General features: G+C 42.9%; 1 protein-coding gene across 1 annotated transcript in view; it reads left to right on the top strand.

Moving 5' to 3' along the window:
- Positions 1-16659: 16659 nt before the first annotated feature.
- Positions 16660-27079, top strand: part of LOC121285134 (receptor tyrosine-protein kinase erbB-4-like) — a 1067779-nt gene continuing 1057359 nt past the window's right edge. The window contains exon 1 of the mRNA XM_041201314.1: positions 16660-16924. Within this exon, the coding sequence (XP_041057248.1) occupies positions 16849-16924 (76 nt within the window). The 5' untranslated portion in view covers positions 16660-16848. The remainder of the gene's footprint in view (positions 16925-27079) is intronic.

Raw genomic sequence — 27079 nt, 5'->3', positions numbered from 1 at the left:
CCACAGAGGACAGCCGAAGGTTTCAGAAAGTTAGGAAATTGTCTTAGCTCCATAAGTAATTTGAGATATTAATGCCTATGAGAACGTTTGCGTTTTTGCACTGTGAAGTTCAGTTTAGAATTGGAGGCATATTGATAGAATGGTGCATTCTTTCGGATGAGACCTTAAACCAAGGGTTCAAGTCGAACTAAAATATCCGTAGACACGAATGCAAAGAAGAGCAGGGGAGTTCAACTTGGCCAATATATATCCTTGAACCAACATCATAATAAAATAGATCATTGGTCATTTAATTCATTGCTGCTTGTGGCATCATGCTATGTACAAATTGGCTACTGCGTCTCCTCCATTGCAACAGTGACTAAAATTCAAAAGTACTTCATTGGATGTAAAGCACTTTAGGACGTCATAAGGTCATACATGTCGTTATATCAGTGCAAGTCTTTTACTCGTTTTGCTGTTAGTTGCCACATGTTCTTGTAACAGTATGAAGCCTGGTACTGACAGTCTATGCTTTGGAAAAACTTGCAGAAGTAATTCATAGTACCTATATTCAAAAAGGAAAGATTGACATGAGCATGTTATTTTTAAGGAGCTCTATGTGCTCTGAATAAATCTGTTTAATGCCAGTTTTTGAATTTTTGAGTTTCATTTGCATCATCTAACCACCATTTGCTAATACCTCTCTCCTTGTGATCTAGAAGATAAGGGGCAGGAATTTCAATTAGGCAGTACTAATTTTTTTCAGAGCAATACATTTGAAAGCAGCCAGACAAACACAAAACATCAAAGAATTTCAAGTGCAAATTATGTCCAAAGCAAAATCGAGCTTCTATGAACTTTTGCACTGGTCTAAAAATAATTGGGTTGAAAGCTGGCCCTGCCCACAAAACTAGCCCCACCCCCAGTTTGAATGAATTACCATAGCGAGTTCACACAAATTGCACCCATTTGCAGGCCTTCAAGTCGACTCTTAAAATTTAGCTTTATTTTGAGGTGCAAGGACACTAGTCTGCAAACTTTGAAGACTTTTGAATATAGACGTTCTTTTTAACTTGCCAAGAAACTGATTATTGCACATCAATGTAACTAGTAAATGGTTCTGCATATTCAAAGTCATTTTCAGTTATTTTAAGTCATTACAAATGGTGGCCTGGACGCTCTGATCAAAAATAGTTATTTATTTGATAAGCCTTGCTATGTTAATGAAACTGCACCTGGTTCCCACTCTTAACTATATCAAGGGATATTTTTCTAAAAATCCATATTCTAAAGAATGACCTGACTGTGCTGCTTCATGGAAGACCTGACATTTGGTAATATGCAAATAAGTTTGAGAGGAAACTAAAGCAAAAAACATCACTTGTTATAACAAGCACAATTTTGGGTACAATTTGTGCCTGGATCACCAATTGCACTCAAAGCGAAAACTATTAGCTGAGGTGATTGGTGATCTTATCCCAATGTCTCTCTGTTCCTCTGACAGCGACAAACACAGCATTTGTGAAACTGCTCTCCAATAATGCTTGAGAAAATGCCACATTTCAAAAGCATTGCCTTAGTCAATTGCTGTTCGCTAAATTTAAATGAGCTTTAACATTGTTGCTGGAAAAGAGACAAATTGGTATTTGAGTCACAAATGAAATTGTAACAAAGATGAATAGAAAAGGCAAATCCAGAACATTCTTATAAATTAAGCCATGACTACAGAGGAGACAAAGCTACAAATTGATAAAAAGCAAGACTGGTAATTGTGTCAGGAAACAATTCTTCAGACAACGAAGGTCTGGAATTCTTCTAGATAAGGTGTCAGGACTAAAACTACAATCTTTCAAAAAACCACAGCTTTCAATCTCAGTTTACTATGTCCAGCACTTATTTGCCCCTTACAGTAACTTATTTATGCTAAAACAACAGAAAAATACTGAAAATGCAGGTTGTGAAATAAAAACAGAAAATGTTGTACATACTCAACCAGCCAGACAGCATTTGGGCAGAAAGAAACAGAGTTAATTAACTAAATGTAATGTGCAGATGCACTGGGAGTGGAGTGAGAAGCGGGAGGAATCAGATATCACTTGGAAAATTTGGAAATATTTTAATAGAGTCTGTCTGGTTTTTTTAATGCAGGCACCTCATTATCATTTTCCTTCTGGATTAATCATCCAATCAGCATCAGCAGAAATAATGAGGGCCCACTTATGTGACCACAGTTCCAGTATTTAAAGGGGCAATTCAAACTGGCAACTTAAATGCAAAAGCAAAATATTGCGGATGCTGGAGATCTGAAACAAAAACAGAAAGTGCTGGAAAATCTCAGCATGTCTGGCAGCACCTGTGGAGAGAGAAACAGAGTTAACGTTTCAAATCCAGTCTGACCTTTTTTCAGGACTGAGGGCAACTGAAAGGAATTGGCTGTCAGAAAACTGAAAATGGTGCAATAGAGTCAAGATGGGCCCCACTTCGCGGACACTTCCCTTGATGTGTTGCTGGGGACTGAGCAGTCAATAAGAGGTACTCTTTTTTAGTAATGGGGAGGAAGAAGCCTGTTGCTGAGACAATGAAGGTATGGTTGAAGGTTGCTGAAGAGGTTAGCAGCAGGAGTGTAGTGCCAGCTCCTGGACCCAATGCAGAAAGCATTTCAACAGCCTAAGCAGGGCAGTATAGTGGCATATTCATCTACATCCTGCTATGTTCATCATCCTACCCCCTTATTCTGCCTTCTTGAGCCTGCTGCATTACATCACTCCTCATAACTACCAACCTTGCAGGTGCACCCACCCTTGTCCTTGTATCCACTTCCTCCCATCTCCACCTATCCAGTTATCATGCCCACTCAACCTCATCCTTATTCAATGTAATGTCTCTGCCCTCATCCGGGGCTACTGATGAAGAGGAGAAATTGAGGAGCAACAGGAAATATGCAATGCACTGACAGGTTGCATTTACCACAATTGCAGAGAGATTGGAGGAGCCCACTTGCAGCATGGATCGGGGTGACGTTGCAGGCTATTGAGGTAATGTCTTTGTCCATGGATAGACTGACCATGGACCATCAAATACTCCAATCATACAAATCATAACATGCTTGAAACACCACTCTGCAGACTCTGGATGCTAACATTTCTGTCACTGTAACTAAGCTGAAGGATACCTTGCCCTTAAGGCGCCACACCAATCAACACCAAAGAGCTCAGTGGTAGCAGTGGGCCACAAAAGGGATGATGGGGAATGAGGTTGGGGAATTAGGGCTCCATTCAAAGTGCTTTGTCCAAACACCCACCAGCCTCCTCTCGACCAGTGACTCCTGAAGGCCAAGTCTGCACCTGAACAGTTGCAGGTGAGCCATCTTTGATGGGGCCCTCATGGGTTCTGAAACCCAGAGGATGTCGGCCAAGAACATTTCAGCAGTCAGAGCAGAGTTCTCAGCAGCTGCTGAAGCAACACAGGTTGCACCAGGTAGGAGTAGCAGAAAAAGATAAAAACTAAGTTTTGTAGTTGTACGAGGATATGCAGATAGAATATTGTTTTGGTAAGTTTCTGATTTTATTTATCACATAAATGTTAGTCTTCTTCACCACTTTGCCATCTTGCCCACTCTTAGGTACTTGGTGGTAAATGGAATTCTAAGTGGTTTGATCATGATCGTGAAAACCTGAATCAATGAAGACCAATGGGGGAATGTTGAAGGCATGGTTGGTTGGCTGCAGGACTGCTTATTGTCAGTGGCATTGGGAGATGCAGGAGGATGAGGAAGAATGACATTGGTAATTCCTTGTGACATCTGTCCACTGGTGTTAAAGTAAAAGATATTAATGAACCTTGCATTAACAACAATAATAATTAATAATAAAATTAACAAGTGCATCTCTGGGCATCCAGGGCAGTACTATTCTCTTCATCCCCTTCTTCATCCCCCCCTCCAAATTGTCCCAGGATGATCTCGGTTCTTTGCTTTGTTTCTCCTGCAGGTCCAAGCCTTGCTGTTTCTCAATGTTGTGCAGAGTGCAGCAAACTACAGACATTCTGGAGATGCTGGCTGATGCATACTGAAGGGCAGATCTGCCCAGGCGCCTGAAGTGGTCTCTCAGCATACTGAAGGCCTGTTCAGTTACACATCTGGTGCTGATATGGCATTCATTGTAACTCTGTAGGCTTCAGTGTTGGGGTTTCTGATGTCATGATATCCCTTGTCACTTAGTATAGCCACGCCTTAAACCTGGCTCCAGGTGCAAAAGGACCAGGGAGAATCACTTGCAGTGGTTTCTTTCCCAGCTCCGGCACTGTTATCTTTGGTGTCACCCATGGAACTATCCTTGGTCCCCCTCCTATTCCTCATCTACATGCCACCCCTTGGAGACATTATCTGAAAGTACAGAATTAGTTTTCACATGTATGCTGAGGACACCCAGCTATACCTCACCACCACCTCTCTTGATTCTTCCACTATTGCTAAATTATCAGACTGTGTATCCAATATCCAGTACTGGATGAGCAGAAATTTGCCCCAATTAAATATAGGTAAGACTGAAGCCATTGTTTTTGGTTCCTGCTCCAAACTCCGATCCCTAACTACCGACTCTACCCCTCTCCCTGGCAACAGTCTGAGATTAAGCTAGTCTGTTTGTAACCTTGGTATCACATTTGATCCCAAGGTGAGCTTCTGACCTGGTCATATTGTCAGCCAAATTTGCTGAAAATCATTATTTGAGGAATTTGCTGATGGCACAAAGATAGGAAAACAAGTTCTGAGGAGAACACAAACAGTCTGCAAAGGGATATAGATAGGTTAAGTGAATGGACAAAAATTTGGCACATGGAGTGCAATATGGGAAAATATGAGCTCGTCCACTTTGGCAGAAAGGATAGATAAGCAGAAATCTGGGTGTCTTTGCATATGAATCACAAAAAGTCAGCATGCAAATACAACAAGCAATTAGGAAAGCAATGAAATGTTGGCCTTTATTGCAAGGGGGATGGAGTATAAAAGTAGGGAAGTCTTGCTACAACTGTATGGGACATTGGTGAGACCATACCTAGAGTACTGTGTACAATTTTTGTCATCTTAATTAAGGGGGGATATAATTGCATTGGATGCAGTTCAAATAAGGTTCACCAGGATGATTCCTGGGATGAGGAGTTTGTTTTATGCAGAAAGGTTGGATGTTAGAAGCATGGAAGTTTACCTCATAGAAACACATAATATTCTGAGAGAGCTTGACAGGGTAGATGCTGAGAGGATGTTTGCTCTCGTAGGGGAATCTAGAACTAAGGGCTATATTTTCAAGATAAGGGGTCTTAAGATCCAAAATAAGATGAAGATGAGGAGGAATTTCTTCTCTCAGAGGACCATTAGTGTTTGGAATTCTCTTCCACAGGGAGCAGTGGAAGCTGGGTCAATGAATATACTCAAGGCTGACTTAAACAGATGTTTGAGTGACAATGGTTATTGGGGACAGGCAGGACAGTGGAGTTAAGGCCATAATCAGATCAGCCAAAGTCTTATTGAATGGTGGAGCAGGCTCAAGGGGCCAAATGGAAAGGAATATCATGACAATCATAAAAAAACCCCAACACTGAAGCCTACAGAGTTACAATGAAGGCCATATCACTACCAGCTGTGTAGCTGAACACAGTTCAGTTCCTGCTCCTATTTCTTATGTTCCTATATTCATGCCAGTTCTAAGACAGCCTATTTCCACCTCTGTAACAGTGCCTGACTTTGCCCCCATCTGTTCATCTGCTGCTGAAACCCCAATCCAAGTGTTCATTACCTCTAGATTCGACAATCCAATGCTCTCCTAGCTGTTCTCCCACATTCTTCCCTCTGTAAACTTGAGGCTAACCAAAACTCTGCTGCCTATGTCTTAAGTCACACCAAGTTCCATTCCCCTATCACCCCTGTGCTAGTTGACTGACATTGGCTCCCAGTCAAGCAATGTCTTGATTTTAAAATTGACATCCTTGTTTTCAAATCCCTTCATGGCCTCGCCCCTCCCTATCTCTGTAATCTGCTCCAACCTCACAACTCTGCGAGATATCTGCACTCCTCTAATTCTGACCCCTTCTGCATTCACAATTATAATTGCTCCACCATTGGTTGCTATGCCTTCAGTTGCCTAGATCCCAAGATCTGGAATTCCCCACTCACACAAATTCACCTCTCTATCCCACTTTCCTCCTTTAAGAAATTCCTTAAAACCTCTTTGACCAAGTTTTTTGTCATCAGCCTAATATCTCCTTCTGTGGCTCGGTGTCACACTTTTTTTTAGTATGCTTCTGTGAAGCGCCTTGGGATGTTTCATTATGTTAAAGGTGCAATATAAATATTTGTTGTTGTTGCTGTACTGCAATCTTGTGCATACCTGCATCAATATCTTTCTATGATTGCACATCATTTCCATGTTGCTGGAGTGGAAGCCCTTGCAGTCGACAAATACTCCTGGTTGTTGTCAGGACATCTGGATTGCATGGGTGTGCAGTCAATAATGCCCTGCATTTCAGGAAGAAAACCAGACCTCCAAAGCCAAGTGCCTGCTCTTTCTGATTGGCATCATTGTTGGCAAAGTTGACATAATAGCCAGTTATGGCAAACAAACCACTGTCTTATGCATTTGTGTGCAGCCGAGTGGAAGGTTCTGCTCATGCCTCTGGCAAAACCCTGGAAGGATCTGAAGACAAAAAGATTGAGGGCAGTGGTGACTTTGATATCACAGGCGAAATGTGGCTACCCAGGCCTAGCAGGCAGCAGCTCTTCTTCTTAGATATGAAAACAGAAAATGCTGGAAATGCTCAGCAGCATCTGTGAAAAGAGAAACAGAGTGAACATTTAAAATCTGTGGCCTTTCCTCAGAACTTGGAAAAGTTAGAAATGTAAAAGGCTCTAAACAAATGGAATGGGAAGAGGGTTGGAAAAGGAACAAGGAAGGTATGAAATAGGGTGGAAGACCGGAGAAATTAAATGACAAAAGGGTTGGCAGTGGCCTAAGGGAGTGGTATTGGGACAGGAAAAGGAAACAAAAGATTGCTCTAAAGGAGGTGTGAATGGCAGAATGAGGAACAGCTGCTGCCCTAAATCAAAACAAAAGAGAAAAACAAGACTGTAAAACCTGCAAAGATAAGGGAAACAAAATTGAGGCAAAGGTTACAGTTTGAAACTGTTGAATTCAATGTTGAGCCCAGTAGGTTGTAAAATGTCTAATCGAAAGATGACATACTGTTCTGTGAGTTTTGGTTGAGCTTCATTGGAGCACTGCAGCAGGCTGAGAATAGAGAAGTAAGTGTGACAGCAAGATGGAGAACTAACATGGCAGGTGACCAGAAGCTCAGGGTCACACTTGTGAACTGAATGATGGTATTCGCCAAAGCAGTCATCCAATCTGCATTTGGTCCCATCAGTGTAGAGCAGATCATATTGAAATTGAAAGAAGCATACATAAATTACTGTTTCACCTGGAAGGAGTGTTTCGGGCGTTGGGTTGTTGTGCTTGTATGGAGACCTGCCATGGGAAGCGTAGGGATTGTTGGGGATGATTGAGGAATGTACCAGGGTGTCACAGAGGGAACAGTCCCTTTGGAATGCTGAAAGAGGAGGAGAGGGAAAGATATACTTGATGGTGGCATCACGCTGGAAGTGGCAGAAATTGCGGAAGGTGACCTATTGAATACAAAAATTAGTGGTGTGAAAGGTGAGGACAAGTGGAAACCTATTCTAGTTCTGGGAAGGAAGGGAAAGGGTGAGAGTAAAAGTATGGGAAATGGGACAGACACAGTTAAGGGCCCTGTCAACCATGGTGGAAGGAATCGTTGGCTGAGGTATGGAAGGTTTCATTACAGAACAAATGCACTGGAGACGGAGAAACTGGGAGAATGGAATGGAGTCCTTACAGTCAACGGGTTGTGAGGAAGTATAGCCATCTCCAGGCTGCAGACATCTACCACCACCTGACATGACATCTTAAGCCTCCTGAGACACTTGTGTTCAGACATGCCAAGGGAACTCAGCTTCTGCCTGTAGACCCTGTTTTATGGGTAGTGTTCCCCTTCAACTGTACCTCTCTGCTGGGCTCCTCTCTGGTGCTGCCCTGTTTCCTGTGGAGCCACAGGTCTGTGAGTAGCAGGATACTGTTGCATTTCTGCTGATCACCTTGATCCTTATTTGAAGTCCAATCTAAGACAGCATTAGGTGTGTCCATCCTGATGTAATAGAGTAAACCTCCAAAGTGTAGAGAGTAACCCCTCAGCAAAATCATTGTGAACAAACCCTTTCCCACTTATTGTAAGAAAGCAGCTGTGAGTAATGAGCGTTTATTGGCATCTTTGCCTGAGATTGCTCCAATCCCCTCAATTGCCACTATATATTGACCGCAGTCTCACTGGCAAGTTTCAGGGGGCCTGGGAAGCTCATGGACACAACATTAAATGGAAAATGGTGTGTGAACATTGTTCTAATTGAGCATTAATACGTAGAAATTAATAACCTGTCTCTCCCCACTGGAAAGCAAATTGCTAAAATGCTTATCAGGTCCTAATGCAAAATTTGTCAGGACCTGAGGGAAATCCATTCTTCCAGAATTCTTAACCACTAAACAGCAATACCGCCCCGACCCCCCACCCCCACGGCACACATTTCCCCTCCATCACCCCACCATTCCCTCCCCGCCATCAAGTTAAAATCAGGGCCATTATCTCTATTTCTCTCCCTAACATATAATTTAATATATTAAGGGTGTGGGTTCTTTATTTGAATACGTACAATGGTAACTGGAAGGCTATGTAGGCATATCAGACCTCTAGGACTGCTGCTGTATTCTGCCTACAGAGTACATCACATCCTGTCTCATGGAGATTAGTGGTGGACAGCAGTATAATATATGCACGCTTAAAGGTACATGTACAGCACAGCACACATCTCCACCCCTAAAATATTCTCAGTAAAATTAGATGTCAAACCTCACCACCCCACCCCATTCACCAGGCCACACTCGCAACAAAGAAGTTCAAACCCAACATCTGTCCTCTTGTCATCAAGCACTTTATCAAGATTACAATCTGGCCCCCATGTTAACAGTTTCCTCACCTGAGGTACTTGCCTCTCTCTCCTTCAAATATGTCCCTTCATCACTCCTCAATAAATCTACCTTTCACCCCTCCATCCTTGCAAACTACCACTCCATCTCCAAGTTCCATTTCTTTTTTCAACATCCTAAAATTTGTTGTCACCTCCCAAATCTGCACATATTTCCTACAACCATGTCTGAATCCCTCCAATCCAGTTTCAGCCTGCACCACAGTACTGTAATGGCCCTTTTAAAGTTATAAATGACATCCTCCTCAACCTTTCTGCAGCCTTTCACATGATTGCTCTTCGTCCTCTAAAGCTGTCATCCAATTGATACTACCCTGTTTCCACTCTTACCTATCCAGTCATTGCAAGAGCATCTCCTCTTCTCTTCTCTTCTTGGCTTCCTGCTTGCATTGTTACCTCTGGTGTTACCCAAGGATCTATCTTTGTTCCGCTCCTATTGCTCATCTACATGCTGGGTGTCAGTGACCTAATTTAAAGACAGAATAGCTGGGAGCCTGAGGGGCCAACAAAGGTCTTGCCCACTGGCCAGGGAACTTGGGGGAACCCCTGTCAGTTCTGTGGAGAAGGCCCAATGCCATCAAGTGACTTTCAGGCATTTAAGTATCCACCATTGGGCCTTCCCCATGATTCAGGTCCCCGGCGGCAGAAGTTCGGCAATTACAGACCAGCAGCTCTTCATGCTGCCAGTGGGAACAGTGGCGACTAGCGGCAAGGTACCCACCAGAAGCACAGGATCATCGTGAGATCCCAGACCAAAGGTAAGTGATGGCAGGATAAGGATTGTGGGGTGGGGGTTGCAGGAAAGGAGGCAGGGGGGTTGGAGGTCAGAGGCAAAAGCAGAGGGTGGCTTTAGTGGCAAGGTTTGCTGGGCGGCCCTCTAAGGGTGTGGGAAAACCATTCAGCCTCCATTTTATCCCTGAACCACTCCTAAATCACAGTGGCCTCAGAGATAATGTGTGGCAATTTGCTAATTAATGAACCTAATTGACATCCCTCAATGACTGGGAATCCCGCATCAGCCCCTTCTGCACTCCAACTTATTGAGAGGTGGTTTCATTGCGCCAGGAGACTGACATGGAGCATCTCCTGCAATGAATTGGGCCCAGTCGCCATGTTTTCCACAACGATAGGCTATTTTAAATCCAGCCCAACGGCAGGTTTCACATGTATGCTGACATCAAGGCCACATTTAACTGAGTGTGGCATCAAGGAGCCCTAGAAAACTGGAGTCGATGGGAACCGAGGGAAAATTCCCCGATGGCTGAGGTCATACCTAGCGCAAAGGAAGATGGTTGTGGTTGTTGAAGGTCAGTCTTCTCAGCTCCAGGACATCGATGCAAGAGCTCCTCAGGATAGTGTCCTAGGCCCAGCCATCTTCAGCTGCTTCATCAATGACCTTCCTTCCATTATAAGGTCAGAAGTGGGGATGTTCACTGATGATTGCACAATGTTCAGCACCTCAGATACTGAACCAGTCCATGTCCAAATGTAGCAAGACCTGGACAACGTCCAGGCTTGGGCTGACAAGAGGCAAGTAACACTCACTGTCATACCAGTGCCAGACAATGACCATCTCCAACAAGAGAGAATCTAATTATCGCCCCTTGACATTCAATGGCATTACCATCGCTGAATCCCCCACTATCAACATCCTAGGGGTTACCATTGACAAGAACCTGAACTGGAGTAGCCAAATAAATATTGTAGCTACAAGAGCAGGACTGAGGCTAGGAATCCTGTGGTGAGTAAGTCATCTCCTGACTCCCCAAAGTCTGTCCACAATCTACAAGGCGCAAGTAAGGAGTGAGATGGAATACTCTCCACTTGCCTGGATGAGTGCAGCTCCAACAACACTCAAGAAGCTTGACACCATCCAGGATGAAGCAGCCTGCTTGATTGGCACCCCATCCAAAACATTCACTCCCTCCACCACTGACGCACAGTAGCAGCAATGTGTACCATCTACAAGATGTGCTGCAGAAATTCACCAAGGCTCCTTAGACTGCACCTTCCAAAATCCATGACCACTACCATCTGGAAGGACTAAGCAGCAGATACATGGGAACACCACCACCTGGAAGTTCCCCTCCAAGCCGTTCACCATCCTGACTTGGAAACATATCGCTGTTCCTTCACTGTTGCTGGATCAAAATCCTGGAACTCCCTCCCTAACAGCACTGTGGGTGTACCTACACCACATGGACTGCAGCAGTTCAAGAAGGCAGCTCACCATTATCTTCTCAAAGGCAATTAGGGATGGGCAATAAATGCTGGCCTAGCCAGCGATACCCACATCTCATGAACGAATAAGAAAAAACTCTCCTCCAACTCAACTCTCTATCCCTCCGCTGGCCTAGCATCCAGTCCTGGATGATCTGAAATTTCCTCCACTTAAACACTGGGCAACCTGAAGTCACTGCCTTCAGTCCCTGCCATAACCATACCCTAAGCCACTGACTCCATTCCTGTCCTTGGCCATTGTCTGAGCCTGAAGCGGACTGTTCACAACCTTAGTGCCCTAGACCCTGAATTGAGCATCTAAACCATATCATCTCCATCATAAAGACTGCCGAATTCAACCTTTGTAACATCTGCCCATGCTTCAGCCTCATACTCTTGTTACTTCCAGTCTTGACTACACCAAGACTGTACTGGCCAGCCTCTCATCTTCCACCCTTGAGCATATCCAAATCCCTGCTGCCTGTATCTTAATCAGTCTTGTTCGCCCATCATAGCTGCACTCATTGACCTACATTGGCTCCTGGTCCCCCAAAACACTGATTTTAAAATTCTCATCCTCATCTTCGAGCCCCTCCATGGCCTTGCCCCTCCCTATCACTCTCCTCTAGTCCCTCTGCATTCTCCAGTTCTGACCTTTTGTCCACCCTAACTCCTCATATGCCGTCAGCCATCTAGGCCCTCAGCTTTGAATTCCTTCCCTAAACCCATCCACCTCTTGTTCTTCCTTTAAGACTGCAAAAAAACTAGTTCTTAGATTAAGCTTTTATTGACCAGTCTCCTTAGTGACTCATTATAAATTCTTGCCTGATAAGAGTCCTCTAAAGCACCTTGGGAAGTTTTACTATGTTATAAGTGCTGTCTAAATGCCATCTGTTGTTTAACAGCACACTGAAGGTGTACTCCATTCTCCATGAGGTGTCTATTCTAAGATGCCTCAGGAGCTTTAAAACAAAACTCTCAACTCCATTACTAGCTGCACTACCATTCTGGTGTGTGGCTGCAAAGTGCAAAGCATTTCTTGAAATGCTTAAGCTGACGTGTATGTGTTGTAGTGGGGGCCATCTGAAAAGAAGGTTTGGAGGCCTGATGGTTTCCCTTGTCCAAACTTCCCTTGGTGATCTTAAGAGATTGAAACTGAGATAGGATTCTGTTGATTGTATTTATGTAGAAAGCAAATTCTACGGTTGGTCTTCATGATAAACAAAATGCATTTTGGTGGTAGACAATATTGACGAACATACTAACTGGCAAGAGGAGTTGTAAGTGACAACACTATGCATGTGTTTACTAGCACCATCAGTAACACTTGTTGCTCCCCTTGTCCCTAGAAATAATTGATTTTAAAGCGGATGCCTTTCCTTTCCGCCAAACATTTTGATGAGATTAACTGATAGCCAAGGGATGGGCAACAGTCTTTTAGGCTTAAGATCCAACAAAATGAAAAGTAGGCCCCAAGATGTGTCATAAAGAATTAACGTTTCAGGTCGATGACCTTTCATGGGATGTGCAGTTCTGATGAAAGGTCACTGGCCTGAAATTATTTCCCCTCTCTCCACAGTTGCTGCCAGACCCGCTGAATATTTCCAGCATTTTCTGTTCAAAATTATATCTGTTGGTACTGGGAACAGTCAGTCTGTGATGAATGCATGAGAGGCTCAGGATTGGTTTACTCATAGTCAACACGTCCTTCTGGAAGACTTGGACCATTGTTCTCGGCGTGTTTCACACTGATGAATGAACAGTTTTGCCATTGATTTCTCCCTCACCCCGAACACTATTCATTCAAAAAAATACGACGTTAACGCAACTGCTGCAACAAGAAACTCAAAATCTGCGGAAACCTATTTCAAAACGATATCTGAGAAATGCAAAAATAATAAATTCACTCCTTGAATAAAAAACTTTATTTTGAATAAACTGACATTTCAATACGACTTGTGTTAATGTTAAAATATGCGCATTCCTACGGGTTTGAAAACGGGGGTTGAAAACACGGCAAATGGCAAAGTTAAAGAAAGGGAAATGTAGAGTACTACAGAGCCAATATACGCACAAAGGAAAACTGCTAAAAGAATTCCCTGGAAATGATTCAGGCAAGTAAATCTGAGCAAAAATTCGAGATTTATGATTAAGGGTCAAAACTGCGCCCCCTGGGAGAGCGGGCAATCGAGGTGCCAAGACAACAAAATTAAATGGGAATTAAGAAAAAATGGAAGTGTCAGAACATCAGCAGAATCAAAAACAAAAAATCCTGGAAAATGAAAAAGTCAATAAAATTAATTAAAGTTAAGCAATACCAACTCATTTCCGGAAAATAATTAAACGTTTTTAAATTAGAATTGAGACATATAGAGTCCAAAAATGAAGAACGAAACGCACTAATGCGTAAAAAAATTCCTACAACTCAAATTGTTGAAGAGGACATTTTAAATTTGTAGAAACCCATATTTACTGACATTAGTGGCGGTATAAAGATGGGAAATTGCTGCCGAATTTATTGTCCTAAAGTAATATGATATAATCTGGAAATTGAAGTAAGCTGAAAAGCTAAATTTCGAAAATAAAGAGGAAATCAGTTAAATTTTATATCTGGTAAATATAAACACGGAATCACGACCCTGAAAATTTTTAATTCCAAAAAATTATTACATTAAAAAAGACTTCCAAACATAAATAGTAAAGTATCTTGGAACAGTTTGCATGTTTTTTTTTAAATCTTGCCACTAACGTTGATATTATTTTGTCAAAATGGAATCTGGAATCATTTCCTGTGCTTTAAAAATGTAAAGCATAGACATGATTAGGAAGGAACAAGCGCACCCCTACTTAAAAATGTAAAATTGTCCACATTTTATTGCATTTTAATTTGTCCTCTTTTTAAAATCTAAGAATTTTACCTGGTTTTATTTTTGCTTAAATCAAGGTCTCGAAAAATGTTGGGAGATTCACTGAACAGCATTGCAAACGATTGCAAATATTTTTGAAAATCAAAAATATCTGGCAAATTAATGTGAAACAATGAGAAATTGAAATAAAACTATCTGGGGGAGATTGAAATCTAAAATGATTTTCAGCAATAATAAAGGTGCCATAAATTAAAATGAAATGCTGAAAAAAAATCAGCGAAGTGAAAATCACCAGAGTAATTTTTTAAATGGTTAATTAACGACTCTAAACATATGTTTTGCAAAAGCATCCATTTGAAGGATTGTATTTGTTTCGGACTGACTCGGACCACCAGAGAGCGCTGCCACATTAACGATAGAGGGTAACGAAGCGAGGGGGAATATCTGTGGTCCACTTCTGTGCAGGGACCTGACCGTTATTGTAGGACTAATAAAATAATTGAATTTTAAAAAAAGAGCGAAACCTTTTTCTCCGAATGTGCCACTCGAGCGGTGGGAAACTTCCATGTTTCCAATTCAGCAGAATACCAACCCAAAACTACATGCCTTCCTGAAACTGGCTGCAATTAAAAACCACTGTTCAGAAACGCGAACTCCTACTGCACAAGAACTGAGTACATTTTTCAACCTGCTGAGAATTTAATGTTGATAACAGTTTCGGCTTAAATATAAAATGTCTGTTGTCACCAATTATCGTATAAAGTGTAGCAATTTGGGGGAGGAGTTTCTCTGCTTAAATCTGTTAATCTTGCGATTTACTTAAAATAGAAGCAAGATATAAAATCATACACTCAGCGTGTGTTGCCGATTCATCTGGAGTTACCCAAATGAAAAGCCAGCAGTTGGAATTCAATGCCCCCATGATCAGACAAGTTGCAGTTGTCAATACAGAGATAAAAACAAAAAACCTGCCGATGCTGGAAATCCAAAACAAAAACAGAATTACCTGGAAAAACTCAGCAGGTCTGGCAGCATCGGCGGAGAAGAAAAGAGTTGACGTTTCGAGTCCTTCTGTCGAAGGGTCATGAGGACTCGAAACGTCAACTCTTTTCTTCTCCGCCGATGCTGCCAGACCTGCTGAGTTTTTCCAGGTAATTCTGTTTTTGTTTTGCAGTTGTCAATGCCTTCTCGATCAAAACCACGTTTGCTCTGTTTACAAACTGCCTTTTCCATATGTTGCGAGAGTCGTTCGCGAGATTTGCAGGAGGAATGCGCCTAGGCGTGCGCGTACAAAGTATGTGAGCACTTGCTACACTAAATTCACACTTGTCACATCTTGCTTCACTCAGAGAACTGTCACCAGGATTCATCGCGTGCCAACATGGGCCGCAAAAAGAAACCGTGGAGCCCGCGGTTCATCGATGGGGAATGTGCAACAATTTAAATAATGCTCGGCTTTATTATCAATGAAACGATATCTAGTTGAAAACACTGCAGTCCGGTTATGCGTACGGTACATTAATTAACATGATAATTGCATATGCATGAACAAATTATCATTCTACGCCGAAAGAAAATACTTTTATTCAATTCACATTTGCCCCCAAAAATATACTTTATTTATAGAATTTGTAAAATACATCACAAAGCATTTCAACTTGAAAATTACACAATATGCAATAAAATTCGACTTATCTCCATACAATATGTTCCATTTTTAGGTGCCTCTTTACAATTGTAATACTCTTGATATTTACAATGTACGTTCCATGTCAGACATTCTTTTATTTAATGTGCAGCTTAATGCCGACTTAGAATAAAATTGCAAGCTTCAAATTCTAAACTAGCTGGACACAAATTTGGTGAATTATCAAACACTTTATAGTGCACAGAACAATTAAATGTACCATTGCAGGATCGTCAGCTTATGGACCTGACTGTGCTGTTTGATTTGTGAAGCTGTGGCCACTCGCTCGACACTTGTTACGCTGTCGGGACCAGTAAACAGTGTTCTTTATTTGAGAACTTGTGCATACTTCCGAAGCCGGCAGCCCAATGAGCAATGGTGCTTCGCCAGGTCTCAGGTTTAAATCGGTGACTCTATCAGATACGCCCCGATGTAGACAATTGCAAACAATATAACAAATGTCAGCAGCAATAACTCATAGCAAAAAAGTAACAGTATAAAAACAAACTACAAATCCCAGAATGCCCTGCTAGAGTCGGGGGGAGGGCGGCAGGGCTTCCTGATTGACGTGGCTGGCAGCCAATGAGTTGAGGCGTGGCAGGTGCCTTGGGGAGCAGGCAGCCAATGAGCATGAGAAGGGGCGGGGGGTCTGGAGTTGAATTTGTTAATGGCTGTGCATGTCGGGAGCAGCCAATCCAGCAATTCGGGAGAGCGCTGTACTGGGGAGAGATAGAGAGAGAGAGTGTGAGAGTGAGCAGGGGACTGATAGACCGGCTAAAAAAAAAAGCACTCAACGCAGAGACAGCACTCTGCAACTTGTAAGAGACTTTAATGCAGAACACCAGGAGAGAGAGAGACGACAATTAAAACAACAAAAAGTTGACACTCACTTTCTGAGGATACATTTGGTAGTCATGTAATTTTATACAGAACTGACTGACACAGCCACCCCCGCAACAAATAGAGAGAAACAAAACTGGGAGAAAATGAAGTTGGCGGAGCTTCTCTTTGTGAGCTTTTTCTGTGCAACGCTGAAGGTGCAGGAAATAATTTCGCAGTCAGGTAGGAGACAGATTTCCTATTTTTTGTTTTGGCGGGCCCCCGTCCCCTTCTCTGGCGTGTTGTTTTATTTATTTTGGCATACTGTTTACATTGCTTGTAAACTTGGGTGAGGGAAAGTTTTGTTTTAGCCATAGTTTGTTTTCCTCTATATTAATGCTTCCCCCCTCCACTTAAGCGGTTGCCAGTGTCGAAGCATTTGTGCTTCACAAACCCCACGGTTACTAAGAGCTGCAGAAGGTGTTGTAACAATCTGAATTGTCCTAAATGCTCCCCGCTGTTGTTCCTTCTTAAAACCTTTTGTGTGGCTCCCATCATTATGCGTGTTTGCGCCTTTCAGAAGCAGTTGAGCTTGACATGTAGTTTTGAGCTTGTTAGGATTTCTTATGTGGCAATGAACCGATTTTTTTGTCCGTCTGGGATCTCCTGTTTCTGACACTGGGACCTTAACATGGTTTGTAGGTGACCTGGGTTGAGCACCTTTAGTCTTAATATAGACGGCGAGAAAAATAGTTGCAAGATGTGTATCTGATGCAGGTGCACAACGTGAAAGTAACTGACAATTACTGTTATGGGGGGGGGGGGGAATGAGTGCCCCATATATCTCACTGAATGGTTCTTTTATTATTAATACTTCATCACATTTAGAATATGGATTGAACATCGGCTGTAATTCGCTGTGAAAGTTTGCGCTGTGGCAGTCCAGCAGCAGTCTGGAAGAGTTTGTTTTGATGTAAATGCCTGAGATATATAATGCCGGGACAACCTGAACCGAACTGCCAGAGGGCGACAAGATGTTGGGTGAATTGCTTTTAGATGAAGCAAATTAAGGGAACGAAGGGAGACAATCTGCGCGGCACATTATTGGACACACTTGAAGTTATATGAGAGTGGAATATTTTAAAAATGCTAATGTTTTTACAAGTGATGTGATGGCTTGGCCATGCTTTCGCGGGCGAGAGCCCAAGTCGAATTATTTGGAGGTTTGATTCGCTTTGAGAAGTTATTTATCTGTCAGCACACTGGAAAGAAACAATGAATTATGATTGGAGGGAATTGCATAATTCAGTATTCTAAACACTTTTTGCGTACCAAATGATCTGTTTCTGACCTTCGGGGTGGTTAAATGGTGGGACTGGACCTGGGACTGACTGTGAGGGTCTGCAGCGTGCAGCTGGCTTTTCAATGCATTTGATTTGACTAGCAATCCCATTAAAACAGAAGGGTAGCACAATATTAGCGTGCAAATTTCAACCAAGGCAAGGAAAGGAAGCTCTTTAAAAACAGCATCGCAGCTTTTTTGGGGATGTGTCAAATCCGACGTCTCTTTGTTTTGAGAGGAGGCTGAAAGTGGGGGGTTGGGGGGGAGAGGCACGGACGGCTTTATTCCTCCTGTGATCGAAAGAAACGGCCTGTGTTGGCAATGACCTCTTGTGAGCGGGCAGCCGTTGCAATGAGCACCGGGCTGTCCCCTTCTCATTCGGGAGTGAAGACACACCGTCCGAGCACAGAGGCAGTGCCAAAGGGCATCTGGTGATGTTCTTTGATCGGAGTTGCGAGGAGTATTTCAGAATCCGCCAGGTTTGCCCTCAAAGCACGCAAAAAGCGCTCGCGGTGTACTGCTGCAAAGTTACCCGCCTACCTGTATCAGTACAGCTCATTTGTCTGGTACCAATCAATGTGAAGGAAAAGCCAGAGGAAATTCCGCAGCGCTGTCCAGCAATGACAGTCCCCCACCCTTCACACGCACATACACAAAGCTTCTATTGACTCTTGAAATGTGCTCTCCAACAATTTCCTATCCAACACACCGCATCCTCTCCCTGAACACCTCGGCTATACATTTCTCGGTCCCCTTTCATTCTTCCTCCCTGCACTACCTTATAGTGCTGCTACTTCGCCACGCGTTTCGCTGGCCCCCCTCATTCCCTTCATCCATATCTGACCTTTCTCCTGCCCTCTTTTGCACCCGCTCCCCCGTAGAATTTTTGTACTACTCTCTCTCCTCCACCCGCACTGCTTTCTGCCTTCCTCCCTCCACACAACCGCCCCCCACCCCCCCACCCCTCACCAAACCACCACCCCACCACCCAATGTATGGAAATCCACACTTGATGAATTTCTTCCCAAAGACGCGGGTGGGGGCACCCTAATCAATATGGTTTACCGTTTGCTTGCACCCCCTCCCCGCCCCAGCAGAAGAGTCAAAGCCAGCAAGGATTTTTTATGAGCCTATTTTTTTGTTGTTTAGGGATCGATTCATACTTGTCAACATTTCCTAGTGTACAACCAGTGCCCGGGGAGCGGCCCTGTGATGACCCTTCGCGCATGGGAAATTGATGGATGGGCTCAGGCAGGGAAATTAGCTTTTCTCAGCCTCGCTGCTCGCTCTAGCATCTGACAGTCATGGATGATAAGTCTGCACAATTATTGAAATACAGAAAACTCCGTCTTCAGGTGGCCGTAAATACGGAGCCACATTGGCCCCGCTACTGGAGATTCTGCACACTCGAATAAGACCCTGTTTAATGTATAATCCATTGACATTAACCATGCCTTTCTGTATGTAGCCAGAGTTGATTTTATTTTAATCAGTCGCCCGAATTGCTCGGTCCAGGGGATGCAGAGAGGCTGTCAGTGCGCGGCAAGATTTTGATGTGCAAATCTGCGATCGGAGATATTCCTGATAGTTTTGGCTGGGGAGCGGGGATTGAAGTGGAACTGCTGGGTGCTGCTTGCACCCTGCTCTGAGGTCTCTGAATTGTTTCAATTCAGGGATTGTGGCTTTTCCGCATCACCTTATCAATTGCAAACTCCCCCTCCCCCTCCCTACTCCAACCCTTCTAAGACCTGTCCAACAGTTAAGCCTCAGCAGCCAAGATTGACAGGTCAAACGCTGGTTCTTTTGGAATGATTTCGGAGACGGACTCTTGGGAAGTGAATCGTTCGAGCTATTTGTTAGAATCCAAGGTTTGGAAATAGCTGCGGGGCTGCTGACGTTGCAAGGGTTAATAAAGTAGCAGGACTTTAAAACGAAGAGTTAAGACCAGGAGCGTAATTCTTGGCTTCGTATTAACAGGAAGGATAGTGTCCCCCACTGTACCAAGTGGCCTGGCATAGGTTTCCTCGGGGAAGTAAGAATAGGGTACAAAATGCAGCCATGAATACCTTAGAATGCTGGGGTGCCCTGTCCTTTGATGTTGAAATGGACTTGTACATTCATCAAACTAAATATACTGTAAAATGATGCGCTGCACTCATTCTTTGGGAATCATATGGTTACACAAGTGCACAATATGGCCAATATACTGTGCATTTGCTTGTGCTGTCGAGGTCCACCAGTCCCTCTGTTCTTGCACTGGTTCATCTACGTGCAGTGTGGCCCCTGCAGATTTCACCTTTGATGTCGCCGCCTGCCTCCAGGTAACCAGGGACGCCTGTTCTGGGGCAGGTGACGCGCCTGCGCAGAGCCCTGCTGCACACTTCCAAACTCCGGGTGGCAGTGGGGGGAAATGCCCAAAGCGCCTGCGTTGTCTTTCCGAGGGTCAGTTACAGCTTCGAGGAGACCGACGAGCAGCTTTTAAATGTGAGATTGGTCGCTGACTGTGGTGCAATTGTCAGCAGTCTGAGCCAGCGTTTGTGCTTTGATTTGGAATCGGGTCCAGGTGAGATCCAGTGAAACCCCAAAGTCCACACCACCTGGATGGCTGCAGAATGAAGAAGTCACATAGGGATATAGGAGACAGACTCCAACCATTCGACCCCACCAGTCCAAGCCAGTGTTTATACTCCACTCGAGCCTCCTCATCTTTTCTCATCTAAATCTATCATCCTAACTATCTATTCCCTTCTCCCTCCTATATTTATATAGAAGCAAAATATTGTGGATGCTGAAAATCTCAGCCGGGTCTGGCAGCATCTGTGGAGAGAGATCCAGAGTTAACGTTTCGAGTCCAATTTGAGTTCTGAAGAAGTCATATTGGACTTGAAAAGTTAACTGCTTCTCTCTCCACAGATGCTACCAGGCCTGCTGAATTTTTCCAGCACTTTCTGTTATTATATCTCTCACCTGCTTGTCTAACTTCCTCTTAAACATATCTACACTATTCGCTTCAACCACCCCCCTGTGGTAGGGAGTTCCACATTCCCACCGCTCTCCCGGTAAAAAAGTTTCTTCTGAATTTCCCACGGGATTTCTTTGTGATTACCTGGTGTTAATGACCTCTAGTTATACTTCTCCCCACAAGAGGAAATATTCCCTTTATACACCTTCATAATTTTAAAGACCCCTGTTAGGTCACCCCTCAATTTTATTTTTCCAAGAAAGAGATCCAGACTAAGAGGCCTTTCCTGAAATCTATACCCGCACATTTCTGGTATTCTTGTAAGTCTTCTCTGCACCCTCTACAGTGCCTCTATATATCCACCCGCTCCACCCTTTTTAAAACCCGCCTGTTGCATTCTCTGGCAATGCTTTAACTACTGGGTGGGGGGGGTGGTGGTGAGATGCACCAACTGAAGCCGGCTGCCGATGCAACAGCACAACCACGATCGTTTTCAAATGATCTTATACATTTATTATTGCCGCTCCTATGGGAAAGGAGGAATCGAAGCAAGTGGCTGCGGGAAACACGTTGCACTTCGACACTCCAGGCAAACAGACCCGGCGGATATTCCCAGCTCAATCTTCTCGGCCTAGCTGGTTTAAGGCGGGATCTTAATTGCCCTGAAATATTCAAAGTAGAAATTGCAGTCAACTGGAGTACCGTGGGCTGCATTGAAAAGGTGCAAAGGGCTAGCAGAAGCTGAAACAATACATTGGATAGAAAACTATTGCTTTTTTTGTCTAGTGTTGCTACACATCTACACACTTTATGTTGAACAGTTGAGAAAAATCTAACTGGAGACTGTGTTCACACATAACTAAACAGTCTTGATAAATATTTTAAATCTGGACTTTAAACATTGTAAAACAAGGGAGCTGTAAATTGCCCTTTTGTTCTAACTAGTTATCTCTTTTCAATAAATCGCAGATAAAGAGAGGGAGTCTAAACAGAGCTGTAAAAGAACTGACTTTTTCCTGCCGAGGATGAAACGTTAAGCTTTTTTATATTTCCATAATTCTGGAAAGGTCACTGATCGTGATATTGTTGCACGGCTCCCCTTTTGACGCCGATAAAAGTTTAATTGTTTTTTTTTTACGACCCGCCAGGCACTGGGTGTGAAATTGACGAAGCTGAAATAACCATCCACATAAACTCCTTGCAGCTTTGCCCACGAAATCTGACAAACTGAGAGAGAGAGAGGGGGAGAGAGAGAAAAAGTGTTACAGGGGTTGATTTTACTAAGATCAATCGGTCATTAAAAGTTCAGTTTTCTCGGCTTGTGTGCCAGAATCATTCTCAGACCTAATTACAAAGATGGGAGCTGATGCACGGGACTGTATCCATACCTTCCTAGCAGATACTATGTGCCCTCTACCAGAAAACACTGTAAATTCCAGGAACCTGTGATCACATTTTAAAGTAATTATTTGTAATCAAAGTGGCTCTGTGGTGAAGGAAGGCAGCAGTCTCAAAGGTCTTTATTGTTTCAAGATAACAGGCTTTTTGAGGTGGGATTTTATATATATCTATATATATATCTTGAATGGCAGATAGATCAAAACTTGTTTTAAGCGTAATTGTATTTAGGACGAATTACATTCTGGAAAGAAAATACTGTAATCTCATTTTTAATGAAAATCAGAAATAGAATTCAATATAGAATGATGCAGCACAGAAGGAGGCCATTCGGCTCATCGTAGCTGTGCCGTCTCTCTGAAAGAACTATGCAACGAAACCCACGACCCTATTCTTTCCATGTAGCTAACCCTTCCCTTTTAAAATAAGTATCCGATTCCCTTTTGAAAGTTACTATTGAATCTGCTTGAGGCAACGCATTCTAGACCAGAACAACTCACTGTAAATAAAATCTCATCTCTCCCTAACATTTTTGCCAATTATCTTACATCCCTCAAGTCCTGTGGTTACTGACCCTACTGCCAGTAGAAACAGTTTCTCTCTATTTACTCTATCAAAACCCTTCGTAATTTTGAACACCTCTGTTAAATCTCCCCTTAACCTTCTCTGCTCTAAAGAGAACAATCCCAGTCTCTCTATTATGTGAAAGCTCTCGTGCTTGGTACTTGAACCATTTTATCTACCAGATGTTAAAATGTATATGTTTCAGGCATAAAAAGCTGCTCCCCCCTCACTTTGGTCATCTTTGCTTTAATCGTAAGTGATACTGTATCTTGATTGGATCTTCGCCTCTCCCTTTACCCAGCCAATTGTGAGTTTAATGCCGTTGCCTCGAAATTGCTCTGCATACGAAAGTGGGTGAGATATATGTTGAATTGTTTCTTAAATGGCTCCGTGTAGCAGTGACCTGTAATAAATGGCCCGCGAATGAGAAATAGCAGCTGTGGGGGCTCATTCACCTTGCATTCATGCAGAAATAACGGAGCCGCCTTTTCACAGCCTGAAAAGAAGAACTGACCTTGGCTAACACTCATTTTCTCAGCGAGAAAGAGAGAATGCGTTACAATTGGTGCCTTAACTTGCCTGTTTTGGACCGTGTTGCCGAAGCTGGAAAGTTGGGAGTTTAAGATGGAATTCACAGTTCCCATTTCTGAAATAGAACTTTGGCAGATGTTCTAACATCCTCAACTGGAACATACACAAGCAAAGTGCATCCTGTCATTTTTAATTTTAATGACGCTCCTACACTTTAAAAACATCAATGGGGCACCGATCGAATAGCTGCCATCATCATTAAATTATCCACCTTCCCTGTGTGCTCTTTGTGTGCTCTACCTTTGGGTACTTCAATGGCATAATAGTGAGTCCTAATTCAGATTAGCTTTAGATGAGCACAGCCATCACCCGAGCGGTTGTGACTGGAAGGATTGTAGAGTCTGGCCCGTTTATTGAGGAAGGTTGCTTGTCAAACAAGCACACTAATTGGAGGATGGGGGGGGGTGTGCTGCCAAATCAGTGTATAAGATGACTCAAAGCATAGCTTCATGACGTTTCCATCTGTGATAATTTTGTTCAAAAGTGCCGTTCAAGCTAATGCTGTGAAAATGAGAATAATGTTTGAGAGCTTGTTTTATACGGACGCGAGACGAGACACTTGGAGCACTTTGCCTAGACAGCACTAAGAAATCTGTACCCAGAACTGTAAGGCTCAGCCGGCAATGATTCTGATTGACTTCACAAAATGTGCAACTCTCTGATTTATTTGGGTTGTGCCTGTGCAGTGTCCTCTTCGGGAAAACAAAAGGTAGCAATCCTTCTAAAAGGTAAATGGAGAATTGCATTTCTCCGCGAGTAGTCAACTCCTCGTGTGACTTGCAGGAGTTAGTGGAGAATAAAGGCCGTCCCGAATGTTCTGCAATCTGAGCGTTATCTAAACGCTCAGATCAGGGCTACTGTTAATACAGCAGGCTATTTAGAGAGAGTCCAAGTGACGAGAGCGAGTGACAGTTCCGTTTCAATGGAAAATACTGCTGCTGAGGCACCAGAAATGATTCGCTTTGGGACAATAAAAACCACTTCAACCTGCCATAATACGCCACAGCTTTAAACAATAAGCATAAATTTTCAGGAATCAGTGAGATAAATTAAAATGGAGCATCCCTACCAGCTTTTAAAACATTCGGATGTATCAGACCAATGGTATAGGATGTAGTTTGTGACTCACTAATAAAGTCCTCCCTTAATAACAGATATAGCGTCTAAAAGCAGCATTCTGTTGGGACTGTTGTGCCTTGTAGTAATAAATTTCACGTAGAGCAATCTCTTGTATTTTTTAAAAGTGTGCACAGTTGACCATATTGTTAATTCTATTGGCCTAAATCGCATAGATGATGAAAACTGATAATTCAGCATAACGAAGGACAAAAGGTGGAGAATTCTTAAACTGAGCGTTTGCCAATGGCTTGATATAATGTGAGTTTCAGGATAGGACTTGATGTCTGTGTACTAGACATTGCTTGTGGGGAAAATCTTTATTTTTGGTGAATAAAATGCCAGAATCTGGGAACTGCATGAATCAAAGTGGGGCTGTAGAAATGGACGGAATTAAATATTCTGTATTTTAGATCTTGGTGCCAGAAATAAGGTACAATCTGCACGTAAACAGAAAGAACCATTTACCTCTCAGGATTGTTATTTTTCCTGGGGGGTGGGGGGAACACTGCATAGACATAACTAAGATAAGTACTTCGTGGTCACGGACGGGGGTGTGGAGATCAGAACACACAGTAGTCATTTGGTTTAGCCTGACGTGGAACAAAGTGTATATTCAGATTGCGTTTTATCAGCATGTCCGTGATTTTTTTGACTGAGAAGCAGACTTCAAATGAGTAAACTGAAACAGCATCGCTCTGTTCCAAGGAGTATAATGATCTTGTAGTTACAGCTGCAAGACAGCACAATAGCCATCTGCGAACATTGCCGGCGTTTAAATTATTTGAAACAAATGTGTTTAAAAACTTGATGTAAAAACACCGCTACTTTTTGCGTATGTAAAAAAAAATGATAGTTAACCAAACCCTTTTGGAACACGAAGAGTCTTGCAGAGACTGTTTTACAACATGTTATTTTTGGTGATTGAGCTATTTGCATAAACTATTGAATTTGTAATAGAGAGCAGCCATGGTGCATAACGTTACCTTGAACCGTGCTGAATATAGGAGAACAGTGTTTTCATGGCTTATGAAATGAAAGTTGTCAGGCCTTTGAAAGATCCTTACGCTATCTTCATCCAGTGCCGCGTGTGAAGGTAATCGCTGCCACAGAAATCAACTGATTTAGTTGCACGGATGGCTGAATGGACCTCTTATGGAATGGCCCACCTTTCCAGGAATACAGGGTAGCGATCGATTTTTTTAAAAAAAACAATTTTCTGAAGACTTGTTTTATAAATTGTAAATCCTCTGCTCTGACACTAACCGTGTTAAAACGCAGGCCAACAAAATTGAATATTACCGCCTTAATCGCATTGTTCTGCTCTTTTTTTGACCACAGCAATATCTGGCCGACGAACATGCTACAGTTTTTGCTGTGTGAAGACGATGTGGTTTTCTGGTGATTTTTATACAGTTAATGCTGGAAGGTGTTGCTGTGCAAGGGGTTGTTGCCTCTTCAGTAGTTGCTGTACTTCATTAACTGTAGAGGATCACAAGTGATTCAAAGATTCAGTGTTTGAGCAGAATGGACAGAGCAATTTTAGACTAAGGCCCTGCATTGGTCACCATTTATTTATTGAAGGTTAACATTACTTCCAACTGCACTCTACTGTACTACTGTCTATACCACAATATACTATCTTCACCAGGCACTTTCCTTTACAATCCAGTACATGCCATTGTCAGTGACATTTAATAACCTGCATTTGATGCATCATGTATCAATTAAGAATTTAGCTGAAGGAGATAGACTGTTACTATCCTTTAGCATCAGGCATCACTTAAAAAAATGTGTAGCTGTGCCTAATTTAGTACTCAGCATTTATTTTTACTTTCACCTGCAGAAGAATCCCCGATGGCAAGGTGAGCTGCTAACAGATGGGACAAACAAATGACAATATGTTTCAGTGGAGGTGGGCCTTTTTGCAAGGGGAATGCCTGACAGTGCTGTGCGCAGCATTGGCCTTGGTTGTCAAATAACAATCCATGGTGCAGCAGCAACCTGATCTTGTGGGAGTGCGGGGTTGTAAGAGGGTACCTCAAGTAAAACAGTCAAAGGAAACACGAGCTCATGCTGTACAGTAAACAGAAACAAGAAATTGTTATTTGGTCTCAAATAGCATATGTTCAATTCTCTCCATAGGCTCACTTCTTATTTCTGTAACCTCCTTTAGCCCTACAACCCTCAAATATCTGCACTTCTCTAATTCTGGCCTCTTCTGCCTCATGGATTTTAATTACTCCATCATTGGTGGCCATGCCTTCAGCTGCCGAGGCCCTCTGATCCTTTCACCATTTCCTTTGTATTGCACCTTGAAAACCTGCCTATCACCTACCCTAATATCTCCTTATATGGCTGTGTCACATTTTGTTTGATAATGCTCCTTGCAACCTTCAACCAGGTTGAAGGTGCTGTATAAATG

This window comes from Carcharodon carcharias, chromosome 12 (assembly GCF_017639515.1).
Source record: "Carcharodon carcharias isolate sCarCar2 chromosome 12, sCarCar2.pri, whole genome shotgun sequence".
Taxonomy (NCBI): domain Eukaryota; kingdom Metazoa; phylum Chordata; class Chondrichthyes; order Lamniformes; family Lamnidae; genus Carcharodon; species Carcharodon carcharias.
Note: the sequence above shows the minus strand (reverse complement) of the source record. Positions and strands in the feature narration are given on the sequence as shown.